At 36.6% G+C, this 13,579-nt stretch overlaps 1 protein-coding gene across 10 annotated transcripts; it reads left to right on the forward strand.

Annotated features, from left to right (window-relative positions):
• Positions 1–1,357: 1,357 nt before the first annotated feature.
• Positions 1,358–13,049, forward strand: LOC128194321 (uncharacterized). Of its 10 annotated transcripts, none has more exons than XR_008245739.1 (3): positions 1,587–2,230; positions 7,605–7,768; positions 9,502–10,374. XR_008245739.1 is itself a non-coding variant. In XM_052869681.1 (2 exons), the coding sequence occupies exons 1-2, from the start codon at positions 2,033–2,035 to the stop codon at positions 2,542–2,544; spliced, it is 306 nt and encodes a 101-aa protein (XP_052725641.1). In that variant the 5' UTR covers positions 1,590–2,032; the 3' UTR covers positions 2,545–2,681. The 10 variants fall into 10 exon arrangements, 2 of the variants coding, with proteins under 2 accessions (XP_052725641.1, XP_052725642.1); XR_008245740.1 differs by having other exon boundaries at positions 1,588–2,230; positions 7,605–7,742; XR_008245742.1 differs by lacking the exons at positions 7,605–7,768; positions 9,502–10,374 and adding an exon at positions 12,293–13,049 and having other exon boundaries at positions 1,358–2,230.
• Positions 13,050–13,579: the final 530 nt, after the last annotated feature.

Raw genomic sequence — 13,579 nt, forward strand, 5'->3', positions numbered from 1 at the left:
ATTTAAAACGATTTTTGTATTAAATAATTCAGTTTTGGATAAGGGTAAAGTCGGAAATTTGAAAAAAATTAAAGGGCAACTGAGATTGAGATTGGGGAAAGAATTTGAGGGTTTTTTTTTTCTGAAATAGAGACATTCACCTCTGCCACCCACGACTACGCCTCAACCTTCTCCCAACCGGTCACCGTAGACCAATGCTTCTTCATACCAGCCACTCGTGCCTCCACCCTCTACCGATCTCGACGTCAACGGCGACCTCAGGCGCCACCGGAATCACTGCCTTCCCTCTCTCGTCTCTCTTTGAAATCGGCCACCGCTAACCGCGATCCATGGCGTCACCAAGGCCGAGGCTCGCCGCCGGAGCTATCACCGGTCACGACTCCAGACTCTCCCTCTCTATTCGTAGCTACCATTGCCTCCGATGCCACACCGTCGCATCCCAAGGCTGGACCAGAAACATCAACGGCGACAAACGCTAATGTTGGAGGCGCCGTCGCCCTTCACGGGTCTCCTTACGAGTCTCCTCCTTCCTCCTTCATGAATCGCCTCCTGGATGAGCTCGGCCCCCGTGCCGGCCAAGGCTTCCACCTCGAGACAGCCACCACCAGAGGTTCTGCCAGCGCCTCCGTTGGACCCTAGTCGCCACCCATGGCTACCACTGGGCTTACGAATGGAGTACGTGGTTGTATGTGATGGTTGTGGTTTTGTATGTGATGGTTGTATGTGATCGTGGGTACCAATCCAAAGCTCGGCATAAGGATCCTCCGTGTGAAATGGAGTGTTGGAATTGAGCGCGTGGAGTCTGGCAACCTCCGAGACGCGACCAGGGAGACCCCAATCGTAGTTTTTGACGGAGCAACGGAGTCTCTGAAGGTGACAGGGAGAGTCCTCCATTGGTGTGGCGATAGCAACGAGAGTCTCAGTGAAGGGAAGAGAATGGGAATTGAAATCGAGTCAGAGGCATTGCTGGTATTTGAAGAGTGAGTGAGAGAGAAGATGGCGCAAGCGGAGGAAAAGGAAGGTGTGGGATGTGTCCTTTTCTGATGCAAGTTTTCCACTTTCTTTCCTATCGACTGCTGTGATTTGATCTTATCTTCTTCTTCTTGAGTGGGTTTCTTTGTGTTTTTACCTTTTGTTACTTTCTTTCTTGCTTTCTCAGATGCCTCTAAGAACAAGGAATTTCATACACCAACCTCAATCTGCTACAGACAATTTATGAACCTTCAGAAAAAAACCCTCAAATTCTTTCCCCAATCTCAATCTCAGTTGCCCTTTAATTTTTTTCAAATTTCCGACTTTGCCCTTATCCAAAACTGAATTATTTAATACAAAAATCGTTTTAAATGCCACGTCTGATTACTGTAACGGCCGTTTGTCCAAATTAACGGCAGGCCTGTAATTGATTCAATTTTACAAAAAAAAGGACTCAATTGATACGCCGAAAATGAAGAGGACCTATTTGAAATTCATGACCAAAATAGGGATCTACGGAGACATTAAACCTTATAAAAAAGTAAATGAATAAAAATTGTAGAAAGAGAGAGAAAGACAAAGGAAAGCACACAGAGAAAGGAAATTGAGAGAGACAGAGAGAGAGTCGGTTTCTAAAGTTCATCCAGTATAAAAAATGATGACAGAATAACAAGGATAGTAACAATTCCAATATTAATAAAACCATTGCCTACACTTCAATTCTCACTCCTCTTCTCCAAATCACAATAAATTCTCGCGGCAAAAACTGAATAGCGTTTTTTAATTCTTTTCGAGATTCGTTCTTAGATGGTGTTGGATTCCACGCGATCCGCGGCGAATTCCCCTTGAAGAGAAACCCTAACCACTACCGGTATCGGGGTCGTTCGATCGGCAATTGCTGCGGACGAGCAACAGCAGTAGCAATAGCAGCAGCCGATCTCACCTGCACAGCCGCCTCACGCGCAAGGGCTTGTTGGTTTGGCTCTTCCCCTTCTCCAAGTCCAAGTCCGGATTGTATGCCCTCATTATTGTCGCCGTGTTCCTCTTCGCGTTCGCCTCCATGGTTATGCAGAACTCCATCACCTTCGTCTTCCGCCAGCGCGCCGAGCGAGGCCGTTACCGCCTGGAAGGGCTTCGCTTCGGGACCACGCTCCGCTTCGTGCCTGGGAGGGTTTCGCAGGGGTTCCTCTCTGGCAACAGACTCGATCGGATTCGCTCCCAACCCAGGCTTGGCGTTCGCCCGCCCAGGATAACTCTCGTGAGTTCCTTTTTCTTCGGAATTTGTGGTGTTTCTTTCGTTGTTTGTGGATACTAATAATAGTGTGTGAATGTTTGATGCCGTGTGTTGCTTTTTAGTCGAGGATAATTGGCTGTGTTTGTGGAGTTAGTTGTTTTGTTAGGATATTGTTAACTACTGAGCTTGAATGTTTACATAATGTGAGATACTGTGTGTTTTATTTGAAGGATTCGTTGAACTGTGATAGGAGAATCGTGCAATCAAGGTGGGGTGAAGGGTGGTCTGTGGGAGGGTTCTGTTTGTTTGTTTCTTTTCTTTCAATGTTGTTTATATAATGTGGCAAGGGCTCTATTAGTTATGATGAGTTATGGCAATGCCAAACCATCCTTAATTGTTTTAATTGCCCATATTTGTTCTATTTGATTAGCTGATTGTAGGATATCTATTTTTATTATGGATTATTTTTGTTAGTAGAATTTTGAATTCCCGTTCCAGTTACTTAGTTTTGACTCTTGGTTGATCCTTGAGCTTAAAAACTTGTTCTTCTTCCCTGGTTTCAAATAAATCTCTATTTTTTATTAAGGCTTACTGGAACACAATGTCAATAATCTTGAAATATCTATATGGCTTAGATACATTCCTCATTTGCTTCAGAAGTTTAACGTGTGGAAGTAACAAAGTGCACCAGGTCAGAGTGACCCCCTGGAATGCTATACTTATACATTGAACAAATTTAAAATGATTTTTTGAAACTTTTTCTCTTTAACTAACATAGGATGTTTTTGATAATTACTGTCGTGCTCCAAAATTGTAGAAAGAATATTACTTATTTTGTATCACTTTATACTGTGTTGCACATAAAAGCGGAAGAGAGAAAAAAAAATTTAAAGTCGTTCTGCGTGTTTAACTGAGGGGACTTCGTTGAGGTAAATTTTACCAAGTACACACGCAATTGACATTTTTTTTAAATGGACAACTTGACATGTTTGAATGAAACTGGGGACAAAATAAACTATTAATATATATATATATATATATGTATATATATATATATATATGTGTGTGTGAGTGATGTATGTGTATATTACGTAAATTTGATTTTATGTTATGAATGTTGATTAAATATGTTTTGGAATTAATGTTATGTGGTTTTGGTGTGAATTCCAGATTCTTGTTATGTGGTTTTGGGTGCTATTTCATTTTACTGTATTTTGTTGGTCTGAGATTGTATCTTTCCTCTTCCGATAGGGTAGATAGGTGGATCTCTTCGTTTTCAACAAAAGGTAGAAGTGATAAGTCTCTTTGCCTCTAAGGGGCGGTAGAAGAAACTAGGTTTGAGTGCTACTCTTTTGTCTTTCGAGACCGTAGAAAGGGATAATGTCTCATTCGTAGGTTTTCGATTAGACTAAGTATAGTGTCCGTTGTGAGTAGTTGCGGAGTTTTTACAGTTAAGTCTGTAAAGGGCAAGGGAGATAGGTCTAAAGTTATAGTGGAGGACGACTCGAACTGTCCTATTTTGGTGAACATATGTCCTGTTTTGGTGAACATATGTCCTGTTTTGGTGAACATGTTTTGGTATGGTAAAATATGGAAGAATGACACTTGTTTTGGAATTGTTTGGCTACGGCTTGTTGATTGGGTGCTTTACTTTTGAGCTGACTTTGCTGGGTGTATCATGTTGACCATAGTAAACTCTTTGACTATAGTTGTTGTTATATTATTGTATTTGATGACTATTCTACTAGCTCATCCTTACTTTTTGTGTGTTGTAATGATTCTATAACTCGTGATGTTATACGGGAGCACATGTTGTTATAAATATTTCAAATGAGTAGTTGGGTAAGATGCTAAGGAGAGCTCAAAGAAATTCTTTGGTTTAAATTTTAAATATTTTACTTAATTTGATGTAATAGTTTTGGACTAAATATTTGTTTATTTGGATTTTCAGAAAAACTAAGTTCTTATTTTGTTTCATCTATTTTTCAAAATTCTAAGTTATGGAGTTTTTTGAATATTAAGTTACTTAGGACATTCCTAGAGGAAGTGTTACACAACTTTTGCTAAATACAATGTAAAAATTCATGTCACTACTATTAATGCATAGGTTATCTTCTTTTCTATAATATTTACCTTTAATACATCTTTTCATCTATTTCCACGTTTATCTTATTATTATTTTATTTTGTTTTTATTTTTCTTAATAATTAAAAATGATTAATATTAACAAGTTTGTTGCTCATGACATTCGTGATGAAGAAAATGTCATAAACTTTATATGATTTTTTCACTCTCCAGTGTATCATGCAGAAAATATCACTTGAAATTCTTGATATAATGTATATAAGATATACAGTGAAACTAAATTTAACATGATTCTAGTTTCAATTAGCCATACAAGGTAAACAAAATAATATTGTGTTTCGGGTATGAGGTTGAGGTCTCTTACTCAAAGCATTATAAGTTCTCCTGAAGAACGAATGGACTATTTAGTGGTCCTCTATCATCCAAGTTACGTTATTCGTTCTCCTTCCTTCTTGTCGAAGTCGTGTGAGTGGGTATCAGCCGAAAACACTCTGACGCTTAGTTAGTAATATGATCGAACGACTAGCACAATAAGTGATGCATGTAATGTGCATAATAATCCTAAAGTCAAATCTAAGACATTTATTTATACTAGTTGTGATGGGCCTTTACCTTTCGTTGGCCTAATGACGGTTCAATCATACCTTAATCTGCATTAGAGGCTTAATGAGTCATTACCACTGATAATTTGACCATATTGTTAGGTCATACAAGGTGGATTGCCTAGGTGTTCGGCCTGGGTGGTCGGCTTGGGAGGACGACCTAGGTGAACTGCCTGGAAAGACGACTTGGCTGGACGACATAGGTTGAAGGCTTAGGCAGACGGGCTGGGCAGACGGCTTGGGAGGACTACCTAGATGGATGACCTAGGTGAACGACCTGGGTGGACGGCTTTGGAGGACGGCTTGGGAGGACGACCTGGATGGACGACCTTGGTAGACGACTTGGGTGGTGCTTTGTCTCAAGGCAGACCGTCCAGTACACACTAGTGTGGTAGACCATCCGGTACACACCGGTGTGGCAGACCGTCCGGTACACACCGGTGTGGCAGACTATTCGATACACACCGGTGTGGAAGACCGTATTGTACACAAGCCCCCCAAGCCCGAGCATGATGGTATTCTACGAAGGGGTTTTGTACGTGTCATTTTTTATAAGGACGGGTTCTCCGATTGGCTTTGTTTTTGTGTCCTCTTTATTCGTTGATTAAAATTAGTGGTTGGAAGACTAAAATGGGTCGTGCCTGTCGAGCCGGATATGCTACCGATCTTGCTTAAGTGCCACGTCGTGGAGATCTACGGGCATCAAATTTCAATGGGCCGGTCGGGACTTCTATGGTGAAGATCCGTGGTCACCGACCTTCGGTGAGACCGATCGGGATTCCTTTGGTAAAGATCCACAGTCGTCGACCTGAGTTGAGACAAGTCGAAATTCCTTTGGTGAAGATCCATGGTCAATGACCTTCGATGAGGCCAGTCGGGATTCCTTTGGTGAAGATCCACGATCATTGACCTTCGGTGAGATCGACCGAGATTCCTTTGGTGACAATCCATGGTCACCGACCTTCGGTGAGGTTGGTCAGGATTCCTTTGAGACCTTGGGTGGCCGAACGATTAAGGCCAAGTTTGGTCGAGTACTTGTGAGGCCATAGTTGGCCGAGGAATTGAGGCCAATGTATGGTCTAATGGCTAAAGCCGAACAATTGAGGTCGAGCGGTTAAGGCCAAACACTTGAGGTCAAGTTTGGCTGAGTACCTATGAAGCCATGAGTAACCGAGCAGTTAAGGCCAAGGTCTAGCCGAACAGTTGATGCCAAGTTTGGTCGAGTACTTGTGAGGTCATGGGTGGCCAAGCAGTTGAGGCCAAGGTATGGCCGAGTACCTGTGAGGCCATGGTTGCCCGAGAAGTTGACGCCTATGGCCAAACGGTTGAGGTCGAACACTTGAGGCCAAGTTTTCCCGAGTGACTATGAGGTCGTGGGTGGTCGACTAGTTGAGGACAAGGTATGCTTGAACGGTTGAAGCCAAACACTTGAGGTCAAGTTTGGCCAAGTACTTGTGAGGCCATGGGTTGTTGAGCAGTTGAGGCCAATGTATGGCCGAACGATTGAGGCCAAGTTTGGCCGAGTACAAGTGAGGCCATGGGAGGTCGAGCAATTGAGTCCAACGTATGAGCAAACGGTTGAGGCAATGTTTGGCCGAGTACAAGTGAGGTCATAGGTGGCTGAGTAGTTGAGGCCAATGTATGACTAAACGGTTGAGGTCAAGTTTGACCGAGTACCTGTTAGGCCATGGGTGGCCGAGTAGTTGAGGCCAAGGTATGGCCGAACGGTTGAGGCCAAGTTTGGTCGAGTACCTGTGAGGCCATGGATGACCGAGTAGTGGAGGCCAAGTTTTGTCGAGTACTTATGAGGCCATGAGTGGTCAAGCAATTGTGGCCAAGGTACGGCCGAGTACTTGTAAGGCCATGGTTGACTGAGTAGTTGAGGCCAAGGTATGGCCGAACGGTTAAGGCTAAACACTTGAGGCCAAGTTTGGCCAAGTACTTGTGAGGTCATGGGTGGCCAAGTAGTTGAGGCCAAGGTATGCCCGAATGGCTAAGGTCGAAGAGTGTAGGTCGAGCGGTTGATGCCAATCACTTGAAGGCAAGTTTGGCTGAGTACTGGTGAGGCCATGGGTGGTCGAGCAGGTTAGGTCATAGTATGGTCGAACGGTTGAGGCCAAGTTTGGCCGAGCAGTTGAGGCCAATGTATGGTCGAACGGTTGAGGCCACGTTTGGCTGAGTACCTATGAAGCCATGAGTGGTCGAGCAGTTGAGGCAAAGGTATGACCGAGTATCTGTGAGGCCAAGGTATGGCCGAACAGTTGATGCCAAGGTTTGGCCGATCGGTTGAGGCCAAATAGTTGAGGCCGAGTAGTTGAGCCCAATTTGGCCGAGAGTCTGAGCAAGTTGATACTGAACATAAATATTGAGCCTGAATGGTTGGGCAATTGAGGTCCTTTAAAGCACCACTTACACATTAGTGGTCCTCCATCATCCAAGTTATATTGTTCGCTCTCCTTCCTTCTTGTCGAATCCGTGTGAGTGGGTACCTGCCAATCCGACACTCAAGTCAGTAATATGACCGAACGACTAACACAACAAGTGATGTATATAATGTGTATAATAATCCTAAAGTCATACATGAAACCTTTAATTATACTAGTTGTGATAGGCTTTTACCTTTCGCTAGTCTAATGACGGTCCAATCACACCTTAATCTGTATTAGGAGCTTAATGAACTATTACCACTAATAATCTAATCATATTGTTAGGTCATACTAGGTGGACGACTCAGGTGTTCGGCCTAGGTGGACGGTCTCAAAAGACAACTTGGGACGACGACCTAAACGAATGGCCTAGGTGACAGTCTAGAAGGACGACTTGAGAAGACAACCTGATGAATAGCCTGGGTAATCAACTTGGATGTTTGACCTAGGTGATACATTGTTCCAAAACAGAACATTCTATATACACCAGTGTGGCAGACCGTATACATATTGGTTAAGAACTTTAACCTATATATCAAATTAATTTAATTGAGATCGATTTAAAAACATGTATGTTGAAAATATTTTAAAAAAACATTATTTTATAATGAATAAATAAATATTATGATTGAATTATTAACTGAGATAACTCTAAACTGATTTTCTCTTAACACACAATTAAATTAAAAAATTTAAAGAATAAAAGATCTTAACTAAAATAATTGTAACATTCATTTTTTTATAATAATTAATTATTATAATAATCATCATATATCCCATATAAAAAATATATAATACCGTTATTCTAAATATAATTATAACATCAATAAATATAAATATAAATATAAATATATATATATATATAATTTAAAAGTTAATTAGGTTTTGAATTCAGGATAAATTTGAAAATTTTTAATTAAGTTTCTTATAAATTTTTTTTCTTTTATCATTAAGATTTGATTTATTTGTTGTTGATGGGAAATTGAAAATAAAGAAAGATTGATGGTTTATTTTATATAACTTTTATCTTTTTTATTAAAATATTATCTTTTTCTAGTACAGATGTTTTATTATAAATTATTTAAAATATTAAAATTCCCTTCAATCAAATCTATTGAAGATTTTTTTATAATTTTAACTAACTTATTTTATAATATCTGTTTTAAATTTATTTGAATTCAATTTACTTTATATATTACTTTATAATATCTATTTTAAATTTATTTGAATTCGATTTACTTTTTATATTACTTTATAATATCTGTTTTAAATTTATTTAAATTCGATTTACTTTATATAAAAGATAATGTATAATTTGAAAGAAAATTTGTAGGCTGTAAATATATTTGCAGTTACTTTTTTTATTATATTAATAGTTTGTATGTCTTTTTTTATATTTTAAAATATAGCTAAAGATGAATAAGAATACTTCTATATTATTTTTTATTATTTTATTTTAAAATACAATTGAAGATAAAAATAAAAATATAAATTTTTTACGGCAAATTGTTATAAATTTATAAATGTATAAATTATAAATATAAAACATGGGCTGGAATAACGAATTTAAAGATTTTCAATTGAATTTTTTATAATTTTGTTATGATTTATGAGTGTTTTCATCTCATGATTGACTTAAAGATTATATATTTTTACACCATTAAAATAATCATTATAAAAAAAGAAACAACTTAGAGAAAAAGATTAATTAATTTATCCATTTAATAAAATAATCAAGCCTCATTGTTTTGAATACACTGTTAAATCTAAAACATGATTTTCTAAACTCTTAAAAAAAAAACTGAAACTATCATTAAGCCTATATGAATAAGCATAAATGATCCTTGATTATAAAAACACCATCTTGATTAGATCTTTCTTTTTTAGGCTGAAATCTAACCCGTAACTAATACTACTGCAGATACACATTCAATAAAACAATCAAGAACATTGCGTATAATTTTGTTAACATAGTCATTCACCAAACAAATAATTCATCATAGTATTTATTGATAGTCAAAACACCTTTACAATAATGTTACACTTCAAAATACAAAGTTTTCATCACACTGATTTATTTTTCACTGACTTATAAAATTTCAATAAAATGTTCCCTATTTTAAATTCTTGAAATAGTATACTAAACAAAAAAAAAATCTAATTATGAAACTCTTCTTACTAGTCTTTTAGGGTTCGCAGATTTTGACGACACATGGGGCAGGTCTGATTGGTGCGTAGCCAGGGCGTGATACATTTTTGATGAAAGAAGTGTTGACATGGAAGTGTGTAGCACTCCGCATTAAGATCGAATTCATCCAAACATATGCAACAACAACACTCAGTCCGTGATACCGTAGATTTCTTCAACAACGTGTCAATGGCTTCTTCGGATGCCACAACCGTTCTTAAAGGATCTTGTGTTGCTGCATGCATGTTGTTATCAGTAACATTGATCACAATCCATAGAGAAACTTCTTGGTGTTGAGATTCCGAAGAAGAAGCCGCAGCAGCAGCATCGATTTGGAAGATTTCTCGAATTTGATTAGCAGTGACGTTTACTATTGTTTGAATTATGTGAGTGCAGAAAGGTCTAAACGATAACAGTGGCGATAACAGTGTCCTCAAGAAATCTGAACCTTCTTGGAAGAAGGTTTGGCTCGTTATAAGAGTAGAAGAGAGACTTACTGGAAGTGAAGTACTTTCATAAAAAACTCTAATGTTGAATCTGAAAAGAGCTCCAGGCATCAGAACACTGATATCATTTTCTCCAAACAGAGATATGTTGTGAGAAAAACGTCGATTCATCCTCAATGTTATCATGCTGTAGCAGTGACGTGGTCCTGAATATAGCATAAAACCATATGAAATCTTAAATTATGAGATTATTGAAATCAATATAAATGTACTTCTGAAACTTACTTGGTATTTCTGATGCTAAGCCTGTGAGTATGCTTTCTATTGATGAGAAATCCATGACTGATCTTCGTTTCTGAACCGGAAAAGCTAAGTATGATCTTTTCTCTTTCTCAATATTCTCAACAAATTAGCTTTCTATGTGGAAATTGTCTTTATATAAGATTTCTTTGTTGGTTGGAAATAAAGGAAAGTTAGTTGTTTATTCTTAATATCTAATATCTTTTATCTTTTACTTTTTATCTTTTATAATAATGTGATTCATCATTTTCGCATTTAATATAACTTAAAAGGTTATATTTAAAAGGTTATATTTAAAATATTTACCTTAAGGAATAATAGTACTTCTTCCACAAAATGATTTTCTTTAAATAAATAAATAAATAACACAAGTGGACAAAGAAGCTTTCGATGATTGAAAAAGTAGATGGCCAAAACAACTTTCGATTGTGATGGATTAAAAAACTAAAATAATTAAGTAATAAAAATAATAATTAAAAAAAATGCCATTTATGGCTTATAAATAGCCAAGGGGAAAGTGCCTCAAAAACCAAGTTAGAAAAGGAGAGAAGAAAATTAGGAAAGAAAGGAGAAAAGAAAGAAAATTTTAGTTTTTAGTTTGCAAAAAGAGTAGATATTCTGAAAGGTTACTAGGAACCATCTTCGACCAAGAAAAGAATTTTGGAATAGAGATAAGGGAAGCTAACCTTTATAGGTTTTTATATTGATGATATAATATTGTTGTATAATTATCATGCATTTGAATTTCTGTGTAAACATTGTTAATGAAAAATCTTTTGTGATCTTGCATTGAATCTGTGAATAGGAAATTTATGAAAACTAGTTGAGGAACACTTTGACTAAGGAAAGACCTGGTACTTAAGTTGCCCATTGAGATGCATCTCTCTTTCCTAGAATTCTATTCAACAAGCTTTACACTTATTTCATCGGCAAAATCTCCAATTTCACTTTATTTACTGTTAAATTACAATGAGATTGCTTTTCTAGGTCTTGAACAAATTATACATACATTGTTAAGTTGTTATGCAATATACTTAATAAACTGATATGAAAATTTGTGATTAATTCATTTTATTGGCTATAAATCGATGAATGAATCTGAATATGGTATGAGTCTCGTGGAGAGACTGTGTAGTGACATTGTATTAGTGTACACGTTGATGTTGGGAGTTCTATCGTTGAAGGTTATCCTAATACTCTAATAGTCATCCAGTCTAAAGTAGATAATGATAAGTTATATGGTGGGAGGGCTAGAAGGTCCTAGTCTATAGGCCGGTTTTGGACATAAGCGTTAACGGGATAACCTTGTAGAGGGCATGGTGTATGTATTGGTGATTTCTCTGTAAAAAGTAGTATGGACCCCATAAGTGCAAGACCTCCCATGATTTTGCATCAATGTTTCATTTGGATGGTCGAGTCTAATATGATTATATTATGATAGAATGATTGAGTCTAATATGATTATTGCATGATAATATAATTATTTTTATGTGTAAATATTTATGAATATTTTATGAATGATCTTGTGTATATTAGCTCATCCTTACTTGTTTATGTTTATGTTGACAATTATGTTTGTACGTATAATGTGTGTTATACCAGAGTAAATGAGGAAATAGTATTTGATCCCGTACAAGTGAAGAGAGAAGTATAAGAATAGTAGAAAAAAGTTCGAGTTATTTTTATGTGTGTTTTATTTGAGATATAAAAAAAAGTATACATTTTATGTGTGAACTTCTTTATATTTCCTTGTGAACGATTGTATTAATGATGAAATATATTAACTATGAAATATTAAGTGTGAAAACAAATGTAATGTTACAAAACAAATAATCCACCATAATATTTATAGATAGTGAAAACACCTTTTACATGAATGTTACACTTCAAACTAGAAAGTTTTCATTAGAAATTATACTAATTTCTCAATGTGATCTTCGACGTATAAAATCTTCTCTATTTTAAATTCTTGAAATAGTATACTAACCAAAACAAAACAAAAAAAACTAATCATAAAACTTTTGTTGCTAATCTTTTAGGGTTCGCATAGGTTGGCGACACATGGGACATGTCAGACTGGTGTGTAGCCAGCGAGTAATACATTTTTTATGAAAGAAATGTTGACATGGAAGTGTGTAGCACTCAGCATTGAGATCGAATTCATCCAAGCATATGCAACAACAACACTCAGTCTGTAACACTGTAGACTTCTTCAACAACGTGTCAATGGCTTCTTCGGATGCTGTAACCGTTCTTAGAGGATCTTGTATTGCTGCATGCATGCTGTTATGAGTAATATTGATCACAATCCAGAGAGGAACTTCTAGGGGTTGAGATTCCGAAGAAGAAGGAGCAGCATTATTAATTTGGAAGATTTCAAGAATTTCATCAGCAGTCACGTTTACTATTGTTTCAATGATGTCTGCCAAAATGTGTGAGCGATGATGACAGTGGCCGTAACAGTGTCCGCAAGAAATCTGGACCTTCTTGGAAAAAGGTTTGGATCGATATAAGAGTAGAAGAGCGACCTAGTTCTGGAATTGAAGTATTTTCATAAAAAACTCTAATGGTGAATCTGAAAAGAGCTCCAGGCATCAGAACATTGATGTCATTTTCTCCGGACAGAGATATGCTGTAGGAGAAATGTCGATCCATCCCCAGTGTTGTCATGCTATAGCAGTGAAGTGGTCCTGAATATAGCATAAAAAATATGGAATCTTAAACTATGACATTATTGAAATCAATATACATGAACATAAACTGCTACTTCTGAAACTTACTTGGTATTTCTGATGATAAGCTCGTGATTATGCTTTCTAATGACAAATCCATGACTGATCCTTCGTTTATGTACAGGAAAAGCTAAGTATATGATCTTTTCTCTTCCTCAATATTCTCAGCAAATTAACTTTTTATGTGGAAATTCTCTTTATATAATGATTTCTTTGTTGGTTGGAAATAAAGGAAAGTTAATGGTTTATTTTTAATATATTTTATCTTTTATCTGTTATACTAATGTGATTCATCATTTTAGCATTTAATATAACTTAAAAGATTATATTTAAAATATTTTGTTAGATATCGATGTATTCTTATAAGATTTTTATAATATTAAAGTTATCTTAAATCCAGTTGAAGATTTTCATGATTTTAAATACTTATTTTATAGTCTCTGTTTTAGATTTATTTGAATTTTATTTACTTTATAATTACATAAGAAATACGGTGTGATTTGTAGTGTTATACAGTTAATATATTTGCAGCTAGTTTTTTATTATATGCGTTATTTATATGTTTAATTTAAAATGTAGTTAGAGAAAAGAATA

Source organism: Vigna angularis, chromosome 10, assembly GCF_016808095.1.
Source record: "Vigna angularis cultivar LongXiaoDou No.4 chromosome 10, ASM1680809v1, whole genome shotgun sequence".
NCBI lineage: Eukaryota > Viridiplantae > Streptophyta > Magnoliopsida > Fabales > Fabaceae > Vigna > Vigna angularis.

Coding starts and splice junctions, on each gene's coding strand:
- LOC128194321 (XM_052869681.1), top strand. CDS start 2,033: ATGGTTATGCAGAACTCCATCACCTTCGTCTTCCGCCAGCGCGCCGAG. Junction 2,231..2,436: donor GCCCGCCCAGGATAACTCTC/GTGAGTTCCTTT, acceptor TTTTATTTGAAG/GATTCGTTGAACTGTGATAG.